General features: G+C 44.8%; 1 protein-coding gene across 4 annotated transcripts in view; it reads right to left on the bottom strand.

Annotated features, from left to right (window-relative positions):
• Afg1l (AFG1 like ATPase) overlaps positions 1-20,178 on the bottom strand; it is a 166,300-nt gene that overhangs the window by 120,597 nt on the left and 25,525 nt on the right. For 2 of the 4 annotated variants that reach the window (XM_036169287.1, XM_036169290.1), the window contains exon 3: positions 6,439-6,490. The exons of the other annotated variants lie outside the window; for them this stretch is intronic. In XM_036169287.1, the coding sequence (XP_036025180.1) occupies positions 6,439-6,490 (52 nt within the window). The remainder of the gene's footprint in view (positions 1-6,438; positions 6,491-20,178) is intronic. 4 annotated transcript variants of the gene reach the window in all.

The following is a 20,178-nucleotide window of genomic DNA, read 5'->3' as shown; positions in this document are numbered from 1 at the left end:
GCTTGGGTCCAAGAGAGCCAAGTTTTATGCCCAAGGCTTGGCCAAGAGCTGCATTTAACTGGGCGCTGAGTTTAACCGGGAACTGCATTTAACTACCCAGATCTAGGAAGTTGGTGCCCATACTGTGGCAGGCATTTTTACTTAGCTTGTTGTTTCTTCTATTTAATGTGCCGGCTGCTCAAGTGCTCACTGTATGGAAGAGCTGCACCTCTGTATACTAAGCTATGAGGACTGGACTACTAAAAAGCCCTATCATTTTTTCTTTTTTCTTTTTCTTTTTTTTTTTCCAGCTTTCTCAGGCCCTACATAGAAATACATGCCCCATGTTGGGCGCCAAATGTTGCAGGCTTTCTTGGACCATCATTCCCCAAATCACGACACAGAGACTTACTATTAATTATGAATGCTCAGCCTTAACTTAGACTCATTTCTAGCTAGCTTTTCTTTTTTTAACTTAAATTAACTCATTTCTATTCATCTATGTGCTACCCTGAGACTCATTTACCTCATCTACACACTGTCCTTCCTGCTTTCCTGCTTCCTCCAGTCTGGCTGGCTGATCTCCAACTGGCTGACCAGCTCTTCTTTACTCTCTGCTCGCCAGCCCCACCTATCCCTCCTCTGCCTAACTATTGTTCATTCATCTTTTTATTTAGACCAATCAGGTGCCTTAGGGAGGCAATGCCAAACAGCAACACATCTTTACTTTATATAGTTAAACAAATGCAGCATAAACAAAAGCAACACATCTTTACATAGTTAAACAAATATTCTATCCCACAACATTCAGCCCTAAATCATAGTCAGTCTTCTAAAATATGAAAGGAAAGTAATTGAATCATACAAATAATTTTCTGGGACCACAATAAAATCAACTAAAAAATCAATCAGATATTTAGAAATTTATCAACATGTAGATAAGTAACCCATGCAGCCCCACATTACCTCCCACAGCAGCTTGAATTCTTTCTAGACCTCCCCTTAGGTGAAGTAGGATCCTTGATATTGCCACAGAAAGGACTTTCAGGATGAACCAGGATAAAGCAGAGCTGCAGTTCATTTTAAACACAGATTAGACACAAGGATTAAAAGAAAGAGGTACTCAGAGAAAGAATGAGACAGGTATGAGAAAGAATGGGCATTGGCTTCCCAGAGGAGAGTCTCATTTCCTTATCTTTATAATTAGCCATATATAGGATTTGGTGGAGTTTCAAGTTGTCTTTAAAGGGTCCCCAAGAATTTTAAATTAGATCACAGAGTCACCAGGAATACAGCAGACAAAGTAACACTTCAGATCACAGGAATTGCATAAGACATTAATTGTGAACTAAAATTAATAGGAGAAAATATGTGAACAGGATCACACTAAAGGATACATATGTTCAGGCCTTAAACATGGCTCTCTGCTATCTTAGCATTCTTTTGGTTTTTTGTGAGTTTTGTTTTTGTTTTGTTTTGGTTTGGTTTGGTTTTTTTTTTTTAGCTGAGGATCGAACCCAGGGCCTTGCGCTTGCTAGGCAAGTGCTCTACCACTGAGCTAAATCCCCAAGCCAGCATTCTTATTCAAATGTCCTTATATTGCAAGGAATGTCTTTATGTAGGCAGTCTATATAGCCAATGTTAATTGTGTTGGAACTGTTTGTTTGTTTGTTTGTTTGTTTCGAGACAGGGTTACTCTGTGTAGTTTTGGTGCCTATCCTGGATCTCGCTCTGCCTCGAACTCACAGAGATCCACCTACCCCTACCTCCAGAATGCTGGGATTAAAGGCATGCGCCACCACCACCTGGTAGTATTGGAACTCTTGATCCTCAACTGGCAGAGACTTTGATCAGACTCCAGGGTGACTCCTTTCCCTTCCCACACCCTCATAATTTTGTCTTTCTATCCTGCTTCAAACAAAATGGAAAGTCAAAGACATATCGACATTTGATGAGCCCTGCCAAAGTAACTCTTAGAGGTAATTTTATAACTTCAAATGCTTATATTAAAAAGCAATACTTTAAAATCAATAGGAACTTATCCTATTCTACAAAATCAGAAAAGGCAGCAAATGAAACCCAAAGGAAATGTAAGAAAGGAAATAATAAAGTGAAGAAATCAATAAACCAAAAGCTAAATCACTGAAAATACTGAAAAAAAAAAAAAAAATCCCACAACTAATCCCTATCTCAACTAAACAATACAGAGGAAACACAAAGCAAGGGCTGGAATCTGCACACATTTTTATGAGTTGACCTAAGAGCATTTTTCTGGTAGATATCTCAGTCTCTGATTTCAATTCCACCTCATCCTTGGCTCCAGACAGGTGTCTGAGGAGCCTTTGGACGGCCCAGAGCACAACAGTACTCAACCACAAGGCATTGTGGCACACACTCCTACAAGCCCAGAATGCCAAGGACAGTCTCAGCTACACACTGAGTTTGAGGCCAGCTCAGATTTAATAAGACCCCATCTCAAAACCCAAAACAACAGCAAAATGAAGACCCAGCTCCTGGGTTCTGCTTGCAGCCAGGCAAGACAACGGCACACTCCACCGCATGGCAACAGTGTGGTAGGCCCCAAAGTAAACACAATACAGCCACTGTCCAGCAACCCCGCTTTGGGGTATATAAAATAACAGAAAGTGGGGATGCAAACCAAGAGCTTTACATCAATGTTCATAGTAGCATTAGTCACAACAACGGAAGACAGACTGACTCCAACACCCACTAGCAGATAAGTGGATAGCAGCCTGTGCTATATTCATGTGATGGAACACTATTCAGCCTTTAAAGGAGGAAAATTCTGTGTGACTGGACTTTTTTTTTTTTTTGCCCCTGCAAAACTATTTTTTAGTTTATTCATGATACAGTCTTCAAATTATCTCACTTCAAACTAATAAAGTCTATTTTAAACTATACTGAAAATAGGAAGACCGTGAAAACAATGAGTCTAGGGGGAAACTCTGATGTGTAGGACAATATAGATGAATCTGGAAGATATTTGGCTAAGTAAAATAACCCAGACATGAAAGGCCCGATTATCGGAGGAGTCCCTTTCTGTGAGGGGCCTGGAGTAGTCACAATTGGGGCATAAAGGAGAACAGTTCTCCCGGCACTTGAAGGCTGAAGAAAATGGGGAGAGGTTGGACTTAGGAATAAACTTTGAGTGGGCAATGGCTGGTCTGTCCATCCACTCCATCTCCAAAAGCAACACACTGCCTGGCACTGGGCAGATGCTCCATAAACATCTGTCCAGTGGTGTGGAGAACAAGGGAGGACCTTGGGGAAAAAGTGTAAGGGGCTGGACACTAAATTCTACCATGTTCACAATTTGATTTTGTCTGTCAGAATTGTAAATTGAACCTGGTATTTTCTCAAGAGAGGAGTATTGCCAGGGATTAACTTGAAAAACCCAAAGCTTTGAGGTCTGACAGTCAAGCCCTGAGTTAGGAAGTCAGATAACTGGAGACCACCCCTGGAGGTGCCTTCACCCAGCTTTCTGCTGCAGACAAAGCAGGAAGTGGTGTCTTCCCCACCCCTCCAAGCCCCACAACTGCGCTCTAACCTCTGCTAACTTCTAGAGCTCAGTGTGAGCCTAGAACGGGCCAGGCTGCTGCGGGTGGGGACTGGAAGAACAGCAAGAGCTCACCTCCACTCTCTGGAATAGTCTAGATAAATCATTAACCCTGAGGATGAAAGGGGAGGTGGGATGGAGGGAACCCTGCGCCTGTGTTCAAGAGTCTACAAGGCCAAATGACTCAACTAAGAGAGAGTTAAATGTTACAAAACTGAGCCAAATTATCTCGGCTGTTTTCAGTCCCTCTGAAAGCCATCCATTGCCCATACTTGTGTCTGACCTAACATCCCGTGACTGTGAAAACTTTAAACGTATTAGCAGACCACTAACCCAAAACCTAAGCATGTTAGCAGGTATTATTCAAACCCACAGCGGCTGTCTTGCTTGGCTGTAACCTGTGGACGCACCGCTGTATTTGATCCACAGCTTCCTTTGTTCTGTGACTACAGGAACGTGGTGTAAGCACTTCTACAGTGCAGTGTGCTGTTTGGGGCCCTGAATCTGTGTTTCCAGGTCCGGCTGCTCAATTAGCTCCAGAATAAATGATCTCTTCTTCTCTCTGAGGTGAGAACTGGGTTTTAGCCTTCTGGTCAAGAGCTAGCGACAGGGCCAGCTACATGCCAAGGGTGAAGCCACAAAACATCACCATAGAGCTTTCAGCCCCTGACTGTGATGAGCTAAAGACTATTAGTGAGAACAGTTCTCTTGAAGGTTGGACTACAATGATAATCCACCAGTTCAAATACCAACCCTGGGATGGTTCCCTGGATATAGGGTGGACCCAAGTCCCTCATCTCAACCCACGAGCACAAGGCAGTGGAGAAACGGAGGGTAGCAAGGGGTGCGAGGAAGCGGGTACCCTCCTTTCCAGGAAACTGCTTTCCTGGGAATGGGATGGTAAAGAATAAGACTCTGGGGTGGCATTCTCAGGCTATTCTAGCCAAGAGCCCCCAAAATGAGAACTTGACTTCTTAGTCCCCCTTTTCTGAGTACTCTAAACTGATTCTAGCCACCAGAAGTCATCTCACTTCCTAGTTCAAGGTTTGTCTCTCTTCCCCTTTGTGTTATAAAAGTATTTTAACCAACAGCATGTAGCCAGCCTGTACTGGACATCCCAGGTACTTCTCTCTCCCTCTCTCCCTCCACCCCCTCTCTCTCTTTCTCTCTCTCTGTCTCTCTCTCCCCCTCTCCCTCCCTTCTGTCCCCCCTCTCCCTGCCTCTCTCCCCTCTCCCTCTTTCTCCTCATTGTTCTGTTGTATTTGAGACAAGGCCTTACAACATCGCCCAGGCTAACCTCAAGCTCATTCTCCTCCTGAGTGTTGGGCTGCAGGTCTACACCTCATTTGTGGCTAGTTGTTTTTTGTTTTCAAGGACTCAGATGCATTATTCATGCTGTATCTCCATTCAGTTAGTTAGACTATGGAAGCAACTTTTTTTTTTTTTTTTTTTGGTTTTTCGAGACAGGGTTTCTCTGTGTAGCTTTGCGCCTTTTCTGGAACTCACTTGGTAGACCAGGCTGGCCTCGAACTCACAGAGATCCGCCTGCCTCTGCCTCCCGAGTGCTGGGATTAAAGGCGTGCACCACCACCGCCCGGCCAGGAAGCAACTTTTTAAAAATTATTTATTTTATGTGCATTGGTGTTTTGCCTGCATGTAGATCTGTGTGAGGATGGCAGGTCCCCTGGAACTGGACAGACAGTTGTGGGATACCATGTGGGTGCTGGGAATTGAACCTGCCTAGGAAAACCCAGAAGAGCAGCCAGTGATCTTAACCCCTGAGCCATCTCTCCAGCCCCTGGGAGCAACTTTAACCAGTCTTGTTTTTAAGCCCTTTTGCAGAAGTCTCTACTAACCATCTCCATTTAAAGGTAAGTGGTTAAGGTAACAGGAACAACAAGGAACAGGTTTTTGCAATGATGGAACTTGGAAGTGGAAGTATAGGAAGTACAACGCTCTGCCAAAGAACACAAGCTGGCTAGAAGGAGGCTGTGAGCAGAGCCCGACGCAGACACAGAACACAGCCGAGCACCTGCTGTAAATGAAAACCTCATCTCAAAACTCACAACCAGGCGCTGGTGATGCACGCCTTTAATCCCAGCACTTGGGAGGTAGAGGCAGGTGGATCTCTGTGAGTTCGAGGCCATCCTGGCTACAGAGTGAGATCCAGGAAAGGCGCAAAGCTACACAGAGAAATCCTGTCTCGAAAAAACAAAAAACAAAAAAACAAAACAAAACCCTCACAACTAGCCTAGTAGCTAAGGACAGGCAAGTCCACCCCATGGACAGAACTAGGAGATCAAGGAAGTACTGCGGCTAACACCCCAACCGCATCTACTAACTGATTTAAAGGAGACTACAGGGTGGGCGGGGCTGCTGAGGCAGGAGGGTGCAGGTCTACAAAAGGGACACCAGCGCAGGGAACACAGAGAGACCCTGTGTGGGGGCTGGGGTGGGGACAGGAGAGAATAATGACAACCAGGTCATTACTCCAAGGGGTTAGATTATCAATAGAAATCTGTGTGGAAACTAAAAAGTCAAAAAGCATAGGCTTGATTTTAAAAAGAAGTTCGCAGAGACAAACAGCACTGTCACGAGATCCTGGCTGTGAAGTCAGCCACAGACAACTTCCCGAGGGCCATCTCACTTCACCTCATGCATAATAAAGCATTTACACTCTCACATGATACCTGGTTCTGCCTTAAGTTACAGCCACAGCCTAGGAGAAGCAAGGGGGAAGGCTGAGGTCACGGCCCTCCCTCCCACTTCACACTCCTCAGCCAGTTCTCCTGTGCTTTGGGACTGAGGTGGACATGGAAGTTGCTGTCCCTGAGTGAAACCTTTGGAAGCTTCTGCCCCCCCAGGACTTATTCAACACTTACCTACGTCTCCATAAACATACAGGCCCTTTGGAGGTTTGTTCCTTGAAAAAAGCTGCAAATTAAAAACAGATTACAAATTTTCTATCATGAAAAGAATTACGTATAATAATACACATAAAGTTCCCAGCTGTGCTATATATGGGACATTGAGGGGGGATTATATACAATAAACAGAGAAAAAAAAACTTGGTGTGAAAGTCTGCAAAGCCAAAATATTGTACAGTCTTTAAAAGGAAGGTTGGTTTTTTTTAATAGACTACGGCACAGAAAAATCTTGAGGACACTGCATTAGTAAAATAAGCTAGTCACACAAAGACAAAATACTTATGACCCTTATATGAGGTACTCAGAGTAACCAAAAATCATATAAACGCAAGTTAGATTCCGAGATTAAAAATGAGCAGCTCGGGAATGGAGTCTGTCAATAAAATGGAAGGAATTGATTTTTGAAACTGAAAAAAAAAAAAAAGAAAAAAAGAAGAGAAGTAGAAAATATGGTTGCCAGGGCAGAGCAGTGGTGAGGAGTTGCTGTTGGGGATACAGAGTTCGGTCTGTGTAACATGTAGGACTAACACACAGAATTACGTCAGCATTTACTGCCACTGAGCTGTGTAACTAAAAGTAGTTAAGATGGCCAGCATGGTGACAGACACCTATAATCCCAGCACTCAGGAGGCTGAGGCAGGAGGATGCCTGGTCTATGTAACCACACCTGTGATTTAAAAGGCAAAATCTGAAAGCTCCACTTGGAATCCAATCCATAATGCTCTTGCCTCTGTTCTATAGCCCACGGGCTGAATTCACCTCCCGCTATGGGCCACACCCTGGTACAGACCAGGCAAGGAGATCTTCTGCGCCTCATTCCAACATCTGCATAGCTTCCTGGTCCCTGGAAATCACTGTTCCTAATTCTCAGCTGAAAACAGATTTCCACTCCTACCAACATCTCTTAGGTTTTCTTTCTTTCTTTTTTATGTGAAAGATTGTGTAACTAGAGGGGGTGGCAAGCATTACCCTCTTAAACAATTTTAAAACAATGTCAAGTTTGAAACCTAATATAAAACCTATGGTTTCTAAGTACATTCTGCATGTCTTTGACAGCAACATTCTGTGTTAGTTAACTGGAGGTGATAAACACATCCTGCACAAATCATTTTTTTGCTGTGGCTGGTTTTTTGTCTTCTCTTTTGAGACAATGTAGCCTTATCTGCATAGCCTTGGCTGGCCTGGAACCAGGCTGACCTCAAAGCCCTAAAGATCTCCAATTTTAGGATTAAAGACATGAGCCACCATGCCTGGGATAGTTTTCCTCTGGTATTGTTCATAGGATGCAAACAATATACACTAAGTAAACAAAGCTCAAGTTAGAAAAACTCGATGGGACGACGGTCGGACAAGAGCTCAGGCCAGGACTCCGCGTTCAGTCCTTAAACAGGAAGGAAGGATCATTCACGGGTCTGCCTGCTTTTTTCTTTCCTATTCAACAATCCAATATATTTTAGAAAGAGAATGCTGTCAGATTTTTGTATGTTACATGTACAAGTTACGCTACATTGCTTTGTATCTTTTAAAATATATTTTATTAATTCTTTGAAAAATTAATATCACATATTTTGATCATATTCACTTCCTACTTCTCTCCTTAAATTAAATGGAATTTGGGCTTTGATGAGTTTTTAGAGGAAGGTATGCTTTGCTTTTTGAGACAGAGTCTCACTATGTAGCTGGCCTGGAACTCTCGATGTAGACTAGGCTGGCCTTAAAATCACAAAGATCTGCCTGCCTCTGGCTCTAAGTGCGGGTACTGGGAGCCTGTACCACCCTGCCAGGCGATGCACTGTACCTAAATGGTAAAGACACACTGCTAGGTGTGCACAGCCATCCTAGCGCTTGGGAGGCTCAAGCAAAAGGATCCTGAGTTCCAAGACCCAGCTATACCACTCTTGGGCATCTACCCAAGGGATGCTCAACCATACCACAAAGACACATGTTCAACTATGTTCATAGCAGCATTATTCGTAACAGCCAGAACCTGGAAACAACCTAGATGCCCGTCAACTGAAGAATGGATTAAGAAAATGTGGTACATGTACACAATGGAATACTACTCAGAAGAGAAAAACAATGACATCATGAGGTTTGCAGGCAATGGGAAGGAACTAGAAAATACCATCCTGAGTGAAGTAACCCAGACTCAGAAGGACAAACATGGTATGTACTCACTCATAAGTGGATACTAGATATAAAGCAAAGAACAATCAGACTGCAACCCACAGAACCAGGGAGGCCATCTAACAGGAAGGACCCTAGGATGACTATGGCTAATAATAATTTTTGGTTTTACCCAATCACTGGGTAAGCTTCAGTGAAATATTTCAATGTTAGGATAAGAATTTGTACTGTATCAAGCTGATAATAGAAAATAAAAGGATCTTGAATTCAAAGCTAGCCTGGGCTACACAGTGAAACCTTGTCTCAAAAAAAAAAAAAAAAACCACTAAGAGATGAGCTGTAGCAACGTGGTAGAATGGGAATGGCCCTCAGTTTAATCCCCAGCATCACCAAAAAAGTTGATAAACAAAACAAATAACTTTTGACTACTTCATTTAAAACCTAGATACCAGGCTGGGCGTGGTGGTACACACCTTTAATCCCAGCACTAAGGGCAGGCTGATCTCTTTGAATTTGAGGCCAGCAAGGTCTACATGGTTCCAGGACACCCAGTGACTTGGTGAGACACTGTATCAAAAATATAAATTAAATTAAATTAAAATAAAAAGCTGAATACCTTTTACCAATCAAGGTTAAACACAGTGAATCTAAATGATATTTAAATTTGTATTGCAGCTATTAATTTATACGTGTTTGGGGGACGGGCATGTGCATATCATAGCATATATGTTGAGGTCTGTTGTCCCGGTCCATCATGTGAGTCCTGAGTCATGTCATGTCATCCAGCATGGTAGCAAGCAGACATAACCGCTGAGCCCTCTCGCGGTCCCCTCAAATGATGTCACATACAACAGGCCTCCCTTCTCCTCAGGAAACATGGCCCTCCAGTGGACTGCTAGACTTTGACTGACCTGACCCCTACACATGTCATGTTTTTCTATACACACCTACCTATGATAACATACAAATAATAACAGCTAATAATAAAAAAAAAAGAATTACTCCGGGTGCACACCTTTAATCCCAGCACTTGGGAGGCAGAGGCAGGCAGATCTTTGTGAGTTTGAGACAAGTCTGGTCTACAGAGCGAGATCCAGAAAAGGCACAAAGCCACACAAAAACCAAAAAAAAAAAAAAAAAAAATTACTATAAAAAACATTTAAAAATTGCATGGCGGAATTGGGGGACTGGAGAGATGACTCAGTGGTTAAGAGCATTTACACCTCTTGCAGAGGACTGGTTTGGTCCCCAGCACCCACATGACAGCTCAAAACCACCTATTTATTCTATTTTTTTTGGGGGGGTCAACACCCTTTTCTGGCCTCCTCACATATAGACACTGTGTGATAAATAGACAGACAGAGAAAACACGCACAGAAAATAAAAATAACTCCAAAACAATCTGGACAACCCTGGGTTGTAGCTAGCTCAGCAATAGAGCAATAGCCTAGCACACACAAGTCTGAGGGTCCAGTTCCTATCTCCACAAATGAACTCTATACCATCCTATCAATGATGCATTCAAGAACTTGGAGACAGTCTCTCCCTCTTCAGTGGTTCTCTGGAACCTTCTCAGCTCCCTTGAAGCTAACCTACACTTCCCCACTCACTTTCAGACAATGGCTCCCACTTCTTCTTAGAGAGAAAGCAGGAGGTGTCTTGTGGGACTGAACTCCGGCTGCTTCCTCCATGAAACTGCAGCTAGCTCTGCCTTCCACAATCAACCTTTCATCCCCCCACCCCCGACCCCCAGCAAATGGAGTCCTCCTCAGGAAGTCCCTTCTCCACTTCTTAGGGCATCTCTTAGGGCACTGTCTGGTTTCTTCTAGCAATTTTAGTGTTTCAGGCTTCACAGTGTGTTTTTTTTATCCACTTGGGGTTGACCTTTGTGTGGAGAGATAGACACAGCTTCTGATTTCACTTTTCAGCGTGTGAACATCAACTTGTCCCAGCCCATTTGTTAAAGGTGCTTTCTTTTCTCCGGTGCATGTTTTTGGCCTCTTTTCGGGTATTAGATGGCTGTAGTCACATGTACTCGGGTTTGGCTCTTCTACTTTACTCCGTTCATCTACATGTCTGTTTTTGTGCCAGCGCCATGTTGTTTTATGGCTGCAGCTCTCTTGACATATCTTGAAGAATGGAATGGCAATCCCCCAGCACTGTTCTTTGCGATCAGGGTTGCTTTGTCTAGCCAGGGTCTTTTCTGGTTCCATATGAATTTTGGGGTCTTTTTCTATGCCAGGAAAGAATGCTATGGGTATTAATTGATCTGTAAATTACTTTTGGTAAGAAGGTTGTTTCACAATATTAATTCTACCAATCTGTGAACACAGGTGTCTTTCCATTTTCCTAGTGTTTTCTTAATCTCTTTCTTCAGAAATTTGAAACAAAGTGTCACTGTAGTCTTTGCTTGCCTGGAATTCACACTGTAGACCAGGGTGGCCTGGAATTCACTCTGTAGATCACCAAGCTGGCCAGGAACTCACTCTGTAGGCCAGGCTGGCCTCCAACTCACAGAGATCTGCCTGCCTCTGTGCCTGGGTGCCAGGATTAAAAGGGCTCACAATCATGCCTGGCTCTAAAGTTATTTCTAAAACTCAAGCTGTGCATGGTAAAGGAATCTATAGTCCCTAGCACTTGAGGGAGGTAAATAGATCAGAAATTCAAGGTTATCCTTAGCTACACAATGAGTTCAAACTAGCCTGAACTACCTGTCTCAAAAGCAAACATACAAGCATACAAACATACAAACTATGAGAAACCCACCTGCACATTGATGTTATACTCAAAACTATTCCTTTGTTTTAACTGCTGAAAACTCAAAGTGGTCATCCCAAGTATTTACACTTGATGATGTAAATCTTACCTTTTGTCCTCCGTGTCATTAAAACGTTAACATTAAAGATGATCCAAGGCCCTGGGCACACGATGCACCATGTGATCCCTGCACTCAGAAGGCAGAGGCAGGAGGATCTCAAATGCAAGGCTAGTCCGGGCTATACAGCAAGACACTTGTCTCAAAAAAAAAAAAGTTTTTAAATCCTACCTATAATCATCTACGGTGGTTCTGATGAATGTTCTAAGTCAAGAGGCATGGCCTCCGCTACTCCAGCATAATTTCCATTAGGACAACCAGATAATAAGGGTGTTGCTCTTAAGACAAAAAGTATTGTTTTCAATTTGTTTAAAATGCAAGAATATTACTTTTCCTGTTTCTCCCCATTCCTCCCCACCACTGCATTATTATCTCCCCAAATGGCAGAATCAGAGACAATGATTCCAGCTGGAATGCTGAGCATAATTACATCTTTTAAAAACTGGCATTACAGCATTCTCCACGTGGGCTACTTTTGATAAAAGTATATCCTTCAGGTTTCTACAGATCTTCAAAAACTAAAAAACAGAACTATATGTTAGCATCCATAAACTCTCTTTAAATGAAAATGTTTTTTTAATGGCTTTAGCTGATTTTCAAAAGAACCCTCCTAACCTAAAGTACATCAATTTGCTCAGTTTACTAGTATAATTAAGGCTATTTAAGTATCTAAATAAAGAGGCTTTCAAATTCTACAAAAACACACATAAGAAATGGCTTGCAGAGCAGCAGCGAGAAGCTAGCCATGGAGCTAGATAGAACAGGGATGTGTCAACTGCCCCGGACACCTTCGGTGTGGTGTCCGCCTTGCTCAAACCCAGCCCTGTCGTCTTAATGTCGTCGTGGGGAAGAGCTGCTGCAGCAGGTGACAGAGCATGGCAAGTTCAGACATTCACACCCACACAGCTGTCCTCTTGCAGAGACGCAGCCCAAGTGTGTTGAGCCACCCAGATTCCCATTGTTTGTGCTTTAAATTGATTTAATAAACTGTGGGATTTAAGCATCTGATGGAAGGGAGGGGAGGAGGGAAGGAGGGGGAGGAGACTTGTTGGGCCTGATGGTGCTCACTTACAGTTCCTGCTTTTCAGGACACTGATGGAGGATTGGGGACCAAGAACCGAGAGCAGCCTGGCAAGTATGAGACCCTGTCTGTACTGAGGGAAGAAAACAGGACACCTGCTCAGTCTCTGCTTGTCACAGAATATACAGATAGAAATGCTTTTTGACTTTTTTAAGACAAGGTCCTGCTTCCTCCCTCCCACTACTGGAAATACAGCAAAAGTATTTTTAAGAACCCCTCTGTGCCACTGGGGGACAAGGGGTAAGAGGTAATTCTCCAGCAGATCCTCCCTGGTCTCTCGAGCCTAGTTGTTACTCTGATTCTGGCCGGACCATCTCCTACTAGTCAATGGGACACCCAGACACAAGCATAATTGCTAAGAGACTTGTTAAGACAAAGTAATGGAAACAAACGGCTTCGTGCTCTGAACTGTGATGGTTCTCAACTGTGTTAGAATTCCTAGCCGCTCCCCCGTGACCTTGCATGCGCAGGCAAGATGCTTAGTCATCCCAGGGCCTTACATCCTACATAATCCGAGCGTGTGCTGCGTGATCACATAACCTATGTGCATGTATGGCGTCACTCCGTAAGCTTATATGCGCATGTGGGGGATGGGGATCTATAAAAGCGGGTTCCACATATCCCTCCTCTTCCTGTATGATCTTTCCATAGGCCTAAGCACCCCCTTCTCTTTCCTCCCCTTAATAAACTCTTATATGGGTTTTGTTGTACCTCGTGACTTTTCTTGAATGGTAAACAGCGCCACTTAATAAATAACAAACTGCAGAATTACACTGGGTTTCCAGGCATCTTCTATACTAGCTGGCAACTACTGCCAAAGACTCGTTCCCAGAGACAGACACAGAGACAAGAACTCACAGACACACAGACAAGCCCAGAGAACTACCACAGCTGTCTTCAAATCAGCCCAAAATCAGTTTCTGCCTTGTCCGCGAGGGCTTTGTTACTGATTTTCTCATTCACTCTACAAACATGGAGTGAGCAGTAAGAACCTACTTTAGGCCAGGCCTTGAGTTTGATTCTACCGGCTCAAAAAGAGAAAGCGTCTGGTGGAGGTGTGTGTGGGCAACACGGGATGGCCCCTAAAGCTGGGTGTGGTCCTGCATGCCTTTAACTCCAGCACTTGAAAGGCAGAGGCAGGCAGACTTGGACTGTGTAGCCAGACTTTGGCAAATGGGATGAGTGAGAGGAAACCGTAGAGCAGATCCCACGCTCCTTTGCTCCACTGACAAGCCAGCCCAGTGTCCAGGCAAAGCAGTACTCAGGGAAAAGACCTTGGGGCTCTCTGTGCTCCAGCGGGGCAAAAGCGAATCAGGGCAGCTCCATGGTGGGCTCCATCGCCACTGCGGCCACGGTGCCTCCTAACTGTGCAGCTGGCGTCTCCCCGGGAAGTGAGCTGAACATGGCCATGGCCGTGTCTCCTGAACATACTCCTGGGGAGGATGGAAGCAGGCAGATGGCTCAGGGCTTCTTCTCTGCTCGCTGTCAATTTGCCCACCTGTTTGATTGTTTATTGAAACAGGGTCTCATATAGCTCAGGCTGACCTTGAACCCCATATATACTCTAGAGAGAAGTCTGATCTTTCTGCCACCTTTTAAATGATGGGATTACAAAGTGGCTGGGCAGGTAAAGGTGATTACCACCAAGCTTGACAAGCTGATCTTAGTCCCCAGGACCCATATGGTGGGAGGAAAACACGGTTGATCTCCACAGGAGCACCTCCCACACATGCATATGCACAATAAATAATTATATAAGAGGAGGAGGAAGAGGAGGAGGAAGAAAATAAGAAGTCAGTCATGGTAGTGCACACCTTCAATCCCAGCACTTGGGAGGCAGAGACAAGTGGATCAAGGCCAGCCTGGTCTACACAGTGTGTCCAGGACAGCCACGGCTACACAGTAAAACCCTATCTTAAGAAAGAAGGGGGTAGGGGAGAAGAGGAGAGGAGTCACTGAAGCCTGAAAAGATGGTTCAGTGAGTAAAGGCACCTGTCACCAAGCTTGGCCAACTTCAGTCTCTGGGATCCACGTAGTAGGAGGAGAGAACTAATTCTCAAAAATTGTCGTCTGGCCTCCATATGTGCAGCCTGGCACACACACATGTCATGTTCACACATGTACACACAAAATAAAATGTAATCAACAAATAAATAATAATTTTAAAAAAGAAACTATTTGAAGGAAAAATCTAATTCTTGAAAAGCTTAATATTGTCAAAGGAATATAATATCTTAGAGACCCCTTAAAGATGCCAACCGCATAGAACACCAACAGCAACAGGAAACGTAAAGGCAGCTGGAAAGAGCTCAGTAGGGACATATCTGAAAGGTGGGTGGGATTAAGTCATTACAGCTGTGAACTCTCTGCCTGGCATGGCCTCTCCTCCACGAGGGACTGACCCTTCAGGACACTCCTAGCAAAAACACCCTGTACGCGCTCATCTTGGAATGTGGCACTTAATATTGTGTTTGGTCAAATTAATGAGTGAGTAAATGAATCAGTAAAAACATGAATGACAGCCGGGCGGTGGTGGCGCACGCCTTTAATCCCAGCACTCGGGAGGCAGAGGCAGGCGGATCTCTGTGAGTTCGAGGCCAGCCTGGTCTACAGAGTGAGATCTAGGAAAGGCGCAAAGCTACACAGGAAAACCCTGTCTCGAAAAACAAAACAAAACAAAACATGAATTCAGAAAAACAGTGGCCAAAACGTGGCTGGGGAGATGTCTGGGTGGGGAAAACACAAGGCTGAAGTTCCAGCAACTGTGTAAGGTGCCAGATGAGGAGAGGGGGAACGCATCCGTAACCCTGGGGCTGGGGGTAGAGACCGAGGGCTCCTGGGGGCACCTGCCAGCCAGTATTGCCAGTCAGTGAGTCCAGATTCAGGGAGAGACCTCATCTCAAAATACAGGGTGGAGGACTGGGGGACCGCTCAGTGAATAAAGGTACTTGCTGTCAAACCTAATGATGCCAGCCTGATGCCTTGGCGCCCACATGGAAGGGTAGAACCAACTCCCATCAGTTGTTCTCTGCTCCATGTGTACCCACACGCACACCCACCCACCATATATATATATATACGGATATATATATATATAGGTTTTCAACATTGCATTAGTCACCTGTGCTCCATTTAAAAAATAAAAGGAAAGGCACAAAGCTACACAGAGAAACCCTGTCTCGAAAAACCAAAAAATAAATTAATTAATTAAATAAATAAAAAATAAAAGATGGAGAGCTATAGAGGAAGACACCAAATGTTGACTGTGCTGGCTGGTTTCATGTCAACTTGACACAAGCTGGAGTCATCACAGGAAGGAGCCTCAGTTGAGGAAACGCCTCCATGAGATCCAGCTGTAAGGCATTTTCTCAATTAGCGATCAATGCGGGAGGGCCCAGCCCATGGCGGGTGGTGCCATCCCTGGGCTGGTGGTTCTGGGTTCTATCAGAAAGCAGGCTGAGCAAACCATGGGAAGAAAGCCAGTAAGCAACACCCCTCCATGGCCTCTGCATCAGCTCCTGCCTCCAGGTTCCTGCCCTGCGAGAGTTCCTGTCCTGACCTCCTTCAGGGATGAACAGCAGTGCTTAAGTGTAAGCTGAATAAATCTCCCCAACTTGATCCTTGATCATGATGTTTCATTGCAGCAATAGAAACCCTAATTAAGACATTGACCTTTAACCTTTACACACACACACACACACACACACACACCACAAATACAGAGAGGAAAAGAGGGAGCAAGAACGAGAATAAGCAAGATCCGTCGAGCAGGGGAAAGTCAAATCTGCCGCAGCACATATCCTTACAGCTGTCCTCGCACGCGCCCCATGTGCACAAGCAATGGCTTGTTGCCATCCATGCAGAAAGCACTGTTCAGAACTGTAGGAGCTACATTTTCACACAGCTGTCTGCACGTCGTTGTCACACAAACCAGGGTGTCTTGCTACGACATCACTGGGTGAGATTTTCTCCGCCAAGATCATCTCATAACTCCTCCGTGGCATATGAGGTCCATTGCTGAGCAAAATACTGACACGTGAAGTGTGACTATAGTTGGACACCCAAGTTGAGCTTCCTAACAAACAGGCTATAAAGTCTCCTTCCAAAGGATGAAAAAACCCAGCGCCTGCACAGCCCTGATTAATGGAGAGTGAGAATCGAAGGCTGTTTAATTCTCTCCCTCCCTGACTCCAGAAACGCTTGATTTGGCTGTGTAAAAGTAATTCTAATTATAGTGATTTCCATGAACTACTTATCATTTATGCCTAATTACCTCCCAGCACAATAACAATTATGCATACATTAAATGTGTCGGATTAACCTGGTTGTAAGTTTTATTTGGTAACAACGTGTCCACAAGCTCTCGTTCCTCACAGTCCGCTGCTCCTGGGGCAGAGGCAATGCTCTGAACTTTTTCAGTGTTTACATGGCCAGGTGAAGGAGGTGCGTTCCATTTTAACCTGATAGTGCAGACTTGCAGCAATTTCCTTAGGACTACAAAGAAGTAAAGAAAAGAAGTGCACAAAAGGAACCCGTCTACATCTGCACGGAGAAAAAGCTCAAGGTCCTCTAAATCACGAATCTCGACCAGAAGAAAGACACACGCATCGTCTGAGACTGAGAAGCCCAAGAACTCAGACTGACCTTTTGTGATACCTTTCAGAGTTCCCTGCCTTTCCCTCTTTGTGTCTAAAAGAAAGACTTCTTTTACAAATCTTCAAGAGTTTCCCATGTGCTTTCTCAGACTGTGTCAGATGTCTGAGTCCTGGCTGGGGAGACAGCTCAGTCAGCAAAGAGTTCAAATCCCCAGGACCCACAGGACCCACAGGAAAAGCACATGGCTGCCCGTCTGTAATGGCAGTGCTGGGGCAGTGGGAACAGGAGGATGCCTGGGCTTGCTGGCCTGCTAGTCCAGCCAATAGGCAAACCCCAGCTTCAGTGAGAGAGGCTGTCTCAAGAAAAAAAAAAAAAAAAAAGGAAGTTGTTGAAACACCATCCATGTATGAAGTCGTTCGAGAAGAATTCTGAGTGCTTGTGTGAACACTCCAAGAAAACAAGACAAGAGTCTTGTGACCTCAGTCTTCAAATGCAGGGACTTGTTCTCAGAATGCATTTCTGGACCCCTCCCACGTGTGGTGGATAGGAAGGAGTGAGTACTTCAGAGCACTCATTACAACTGGCTATTGTTATTTGTTTACATGCTTCTACGGAAAAACATGTTTTCGCCACATGTGGCTTGTCCTTGTGGTTATACACTTTGCTCATGTGACTTTTTAATCCTCGGAGTATAAATTGTCTGATGCTCTGAGTACGTTTGGCTACTGCATGAGACTTCAGTCCACCTCATTTTTAGGCCCCATTCTCCCAGGTCCCACGGCCAGAAAGAGCAGTAAACAGAAGTGACTGAGGGAGGCAACCACTGACCTGTGTCCTCCACACACATGTGCATGCACCTGTGTGTACATGTGTGTGTACATACACACAGAAAGCATGAGGGAAAGGAATAACAGAATCCGTGCAAACTATATCTGAACATCTGTGTTCTGTGAGAGCATGAGGAAAATCAGCTCTCAGTCTGTCTTGGTTGGCTTTTGTTGTTGTTGATGTTGTGTTTGTTTATTTGTTTATTGTTTCTTGAGACAATGTCTCACATAGCAGGCAGCCTGGAATTCCCATATAACTTCCTTAAACAGACACAGATCCTCCTGCCTGTGCCTTTAAAATACTAGGAACTCCAGATGTATGCCACAATGTCCATTTTTAGCTGGTTTTGTCTTACAGTGACATTCCTGAGGCAGGCTAACGTTCTAAAGAGAAGAGGTCTATTTTGCTCAATTTTGAAGGCTGCAAATCAAAACTGCACGGGGCAGGCTTTAGTGAAAGCAGGGTTGGCTGCCTCCCCGATGGTGAATGGCATCATCCCAGAAGCAGATGAGAGGCAGTTTATACTAAGGATAGTACAGCAGCAGATGAGGTGTGGCGTAGGTAGAAGAGCGCTTGCTTAGCACGCTTCAGGACCAGAGTTTGATGCCCAGCAATACATAAGCAGGCACAATAGTACACGTCCATAATCCTAGCACTCATCAGGGAGAGGCAGGAGGATCAAAAGTAAGTTCAAGGTCATTCTCAACTACATAATGAGTTCAAAGCTACATACCACCCTGTCTTGGGACTGAGGAGACAGTTTAGTTGGTAAACTTCTTCTTGCAGGAGCATGAGGCCCTGAGTTCAGAACCCTACCACCCACATATATAGCAAGGTACAGGGGTGTGTACCTGTAATTCCAGCACTAGGGTAGCAAAGGCATGTGGATCCTTGCTGGCTAGCCAATCTAGCCAATTGGAGAGCTCCATAGCCAGTGAGAGACACTGTCTCCAAAATACAGTGCAGGGTCAGCAAGATGGCTCAGTCGGTAAAGGTGGTTGCTGCCAACTCTGGCAACCTGAGTTCAGTCCTCAGAGTCCACATCACAGAGGGAAGCCGACTGTCTTCCCAACGCACACTGTGGTACACTTAGTCATTCGTCCCTCCCCCCGTCTCTGTCTCAAATAAAAGTGTGAAGGAGGAGGTGAAGGAAGAGAGGAAGACACTGAATGTTCTGATTTTGACCTTCAGCCTAAACACACACAGACACACACACACACACAATTCACACCACAACCACCACCACCACTAGTGTGCATATAAGGGGTCCTATCTCAAAAAATAAAAACAAAACAAACAGAAAAACCTAATGCAGAGAAAGACTTGGCAGCCAGCCTCAGCCTCCTCACTCTGGTGAGAACAACGGGAGACGCTCCCAAGGGAAGCATCCTCGATGACTAAGGACCTCGACAGCCCCACCGTTACTACATGGTCACACTAGGGACCAGATTCCCAGCAAACCACATCCCAACCTCAGCTAATCATGACTGGGGTCAATGTGTCCTTGTGAAGGAGGACGGAGGAGTTCATTCACCTTCCACCATCGGAGAAAACACAAAACCCGGCAGTCCAGGAGCAGAAGGCAGGCCTTCTCTAGGCACCATGAACTTCCTAGCTTCTCAATAAGAAGAAATAATTTCCTGTTTGCATACTCTTCCAGTGCTGTGGACATCGCTCTGTATAAATAAAATGCTGTTTGGCCAGTGGCCAGGCAGGAAGTATAGGCGGGACAAGAGAGAAGAGAATTCTGGGAAGTGGAAGGCTGGTCGAGAGACACTGCCAGCCGCTGCCATGAGAAGCAACATGTAAAGACACTGGTAAGCCACAAGCCATGTGGCAAAGTATAGACTAACAGAAATGGGTTAATTTAAGATAGAAGAAGTAGATAACAAGAAGCCTGCCACAGCCATACAGTTTGTAAGCAATATAAGTTTCTCTGTGTTTACTTGGTTGGTTCTGAGCGTCTATGGGCCTGGTGGGTGAGAGAGATTTGTCCTGACTGTGGGCCAGGCAGGAAAACTCTAACTACATTCCAGCTAACGGTATTTTGTGGTAGCAACCTACCATGCCAAAGGCAGCGGGTTAAATGGACGGCACAGAGCCACAAGGCCCAGCTAGAGAGTGGAATGTATGTCCTTGCTGTTGTCATGTGTGATCTTATTTTTCAACATCTATTTCTCACTGTAAC

Source organism: Onychomys torridus, chromosome 19 (assembly GCF_903995425.1).
Source record: "Onychomys torridus chromosome 19, mOncTor1.1, whole genome shotgun sequence".
NCBI classification, from domain to species: Eukaryota; Metazoa; Chordata; class Mammalia; order Rodentia; family Cricetidae; genus Onychomys; species Onychomys torridus.
The sequence above is the reverse complement of the archived record's forward strand: the minus strand, read 5'-3'. Positions and strand labels throughout refer to the sequence as shown.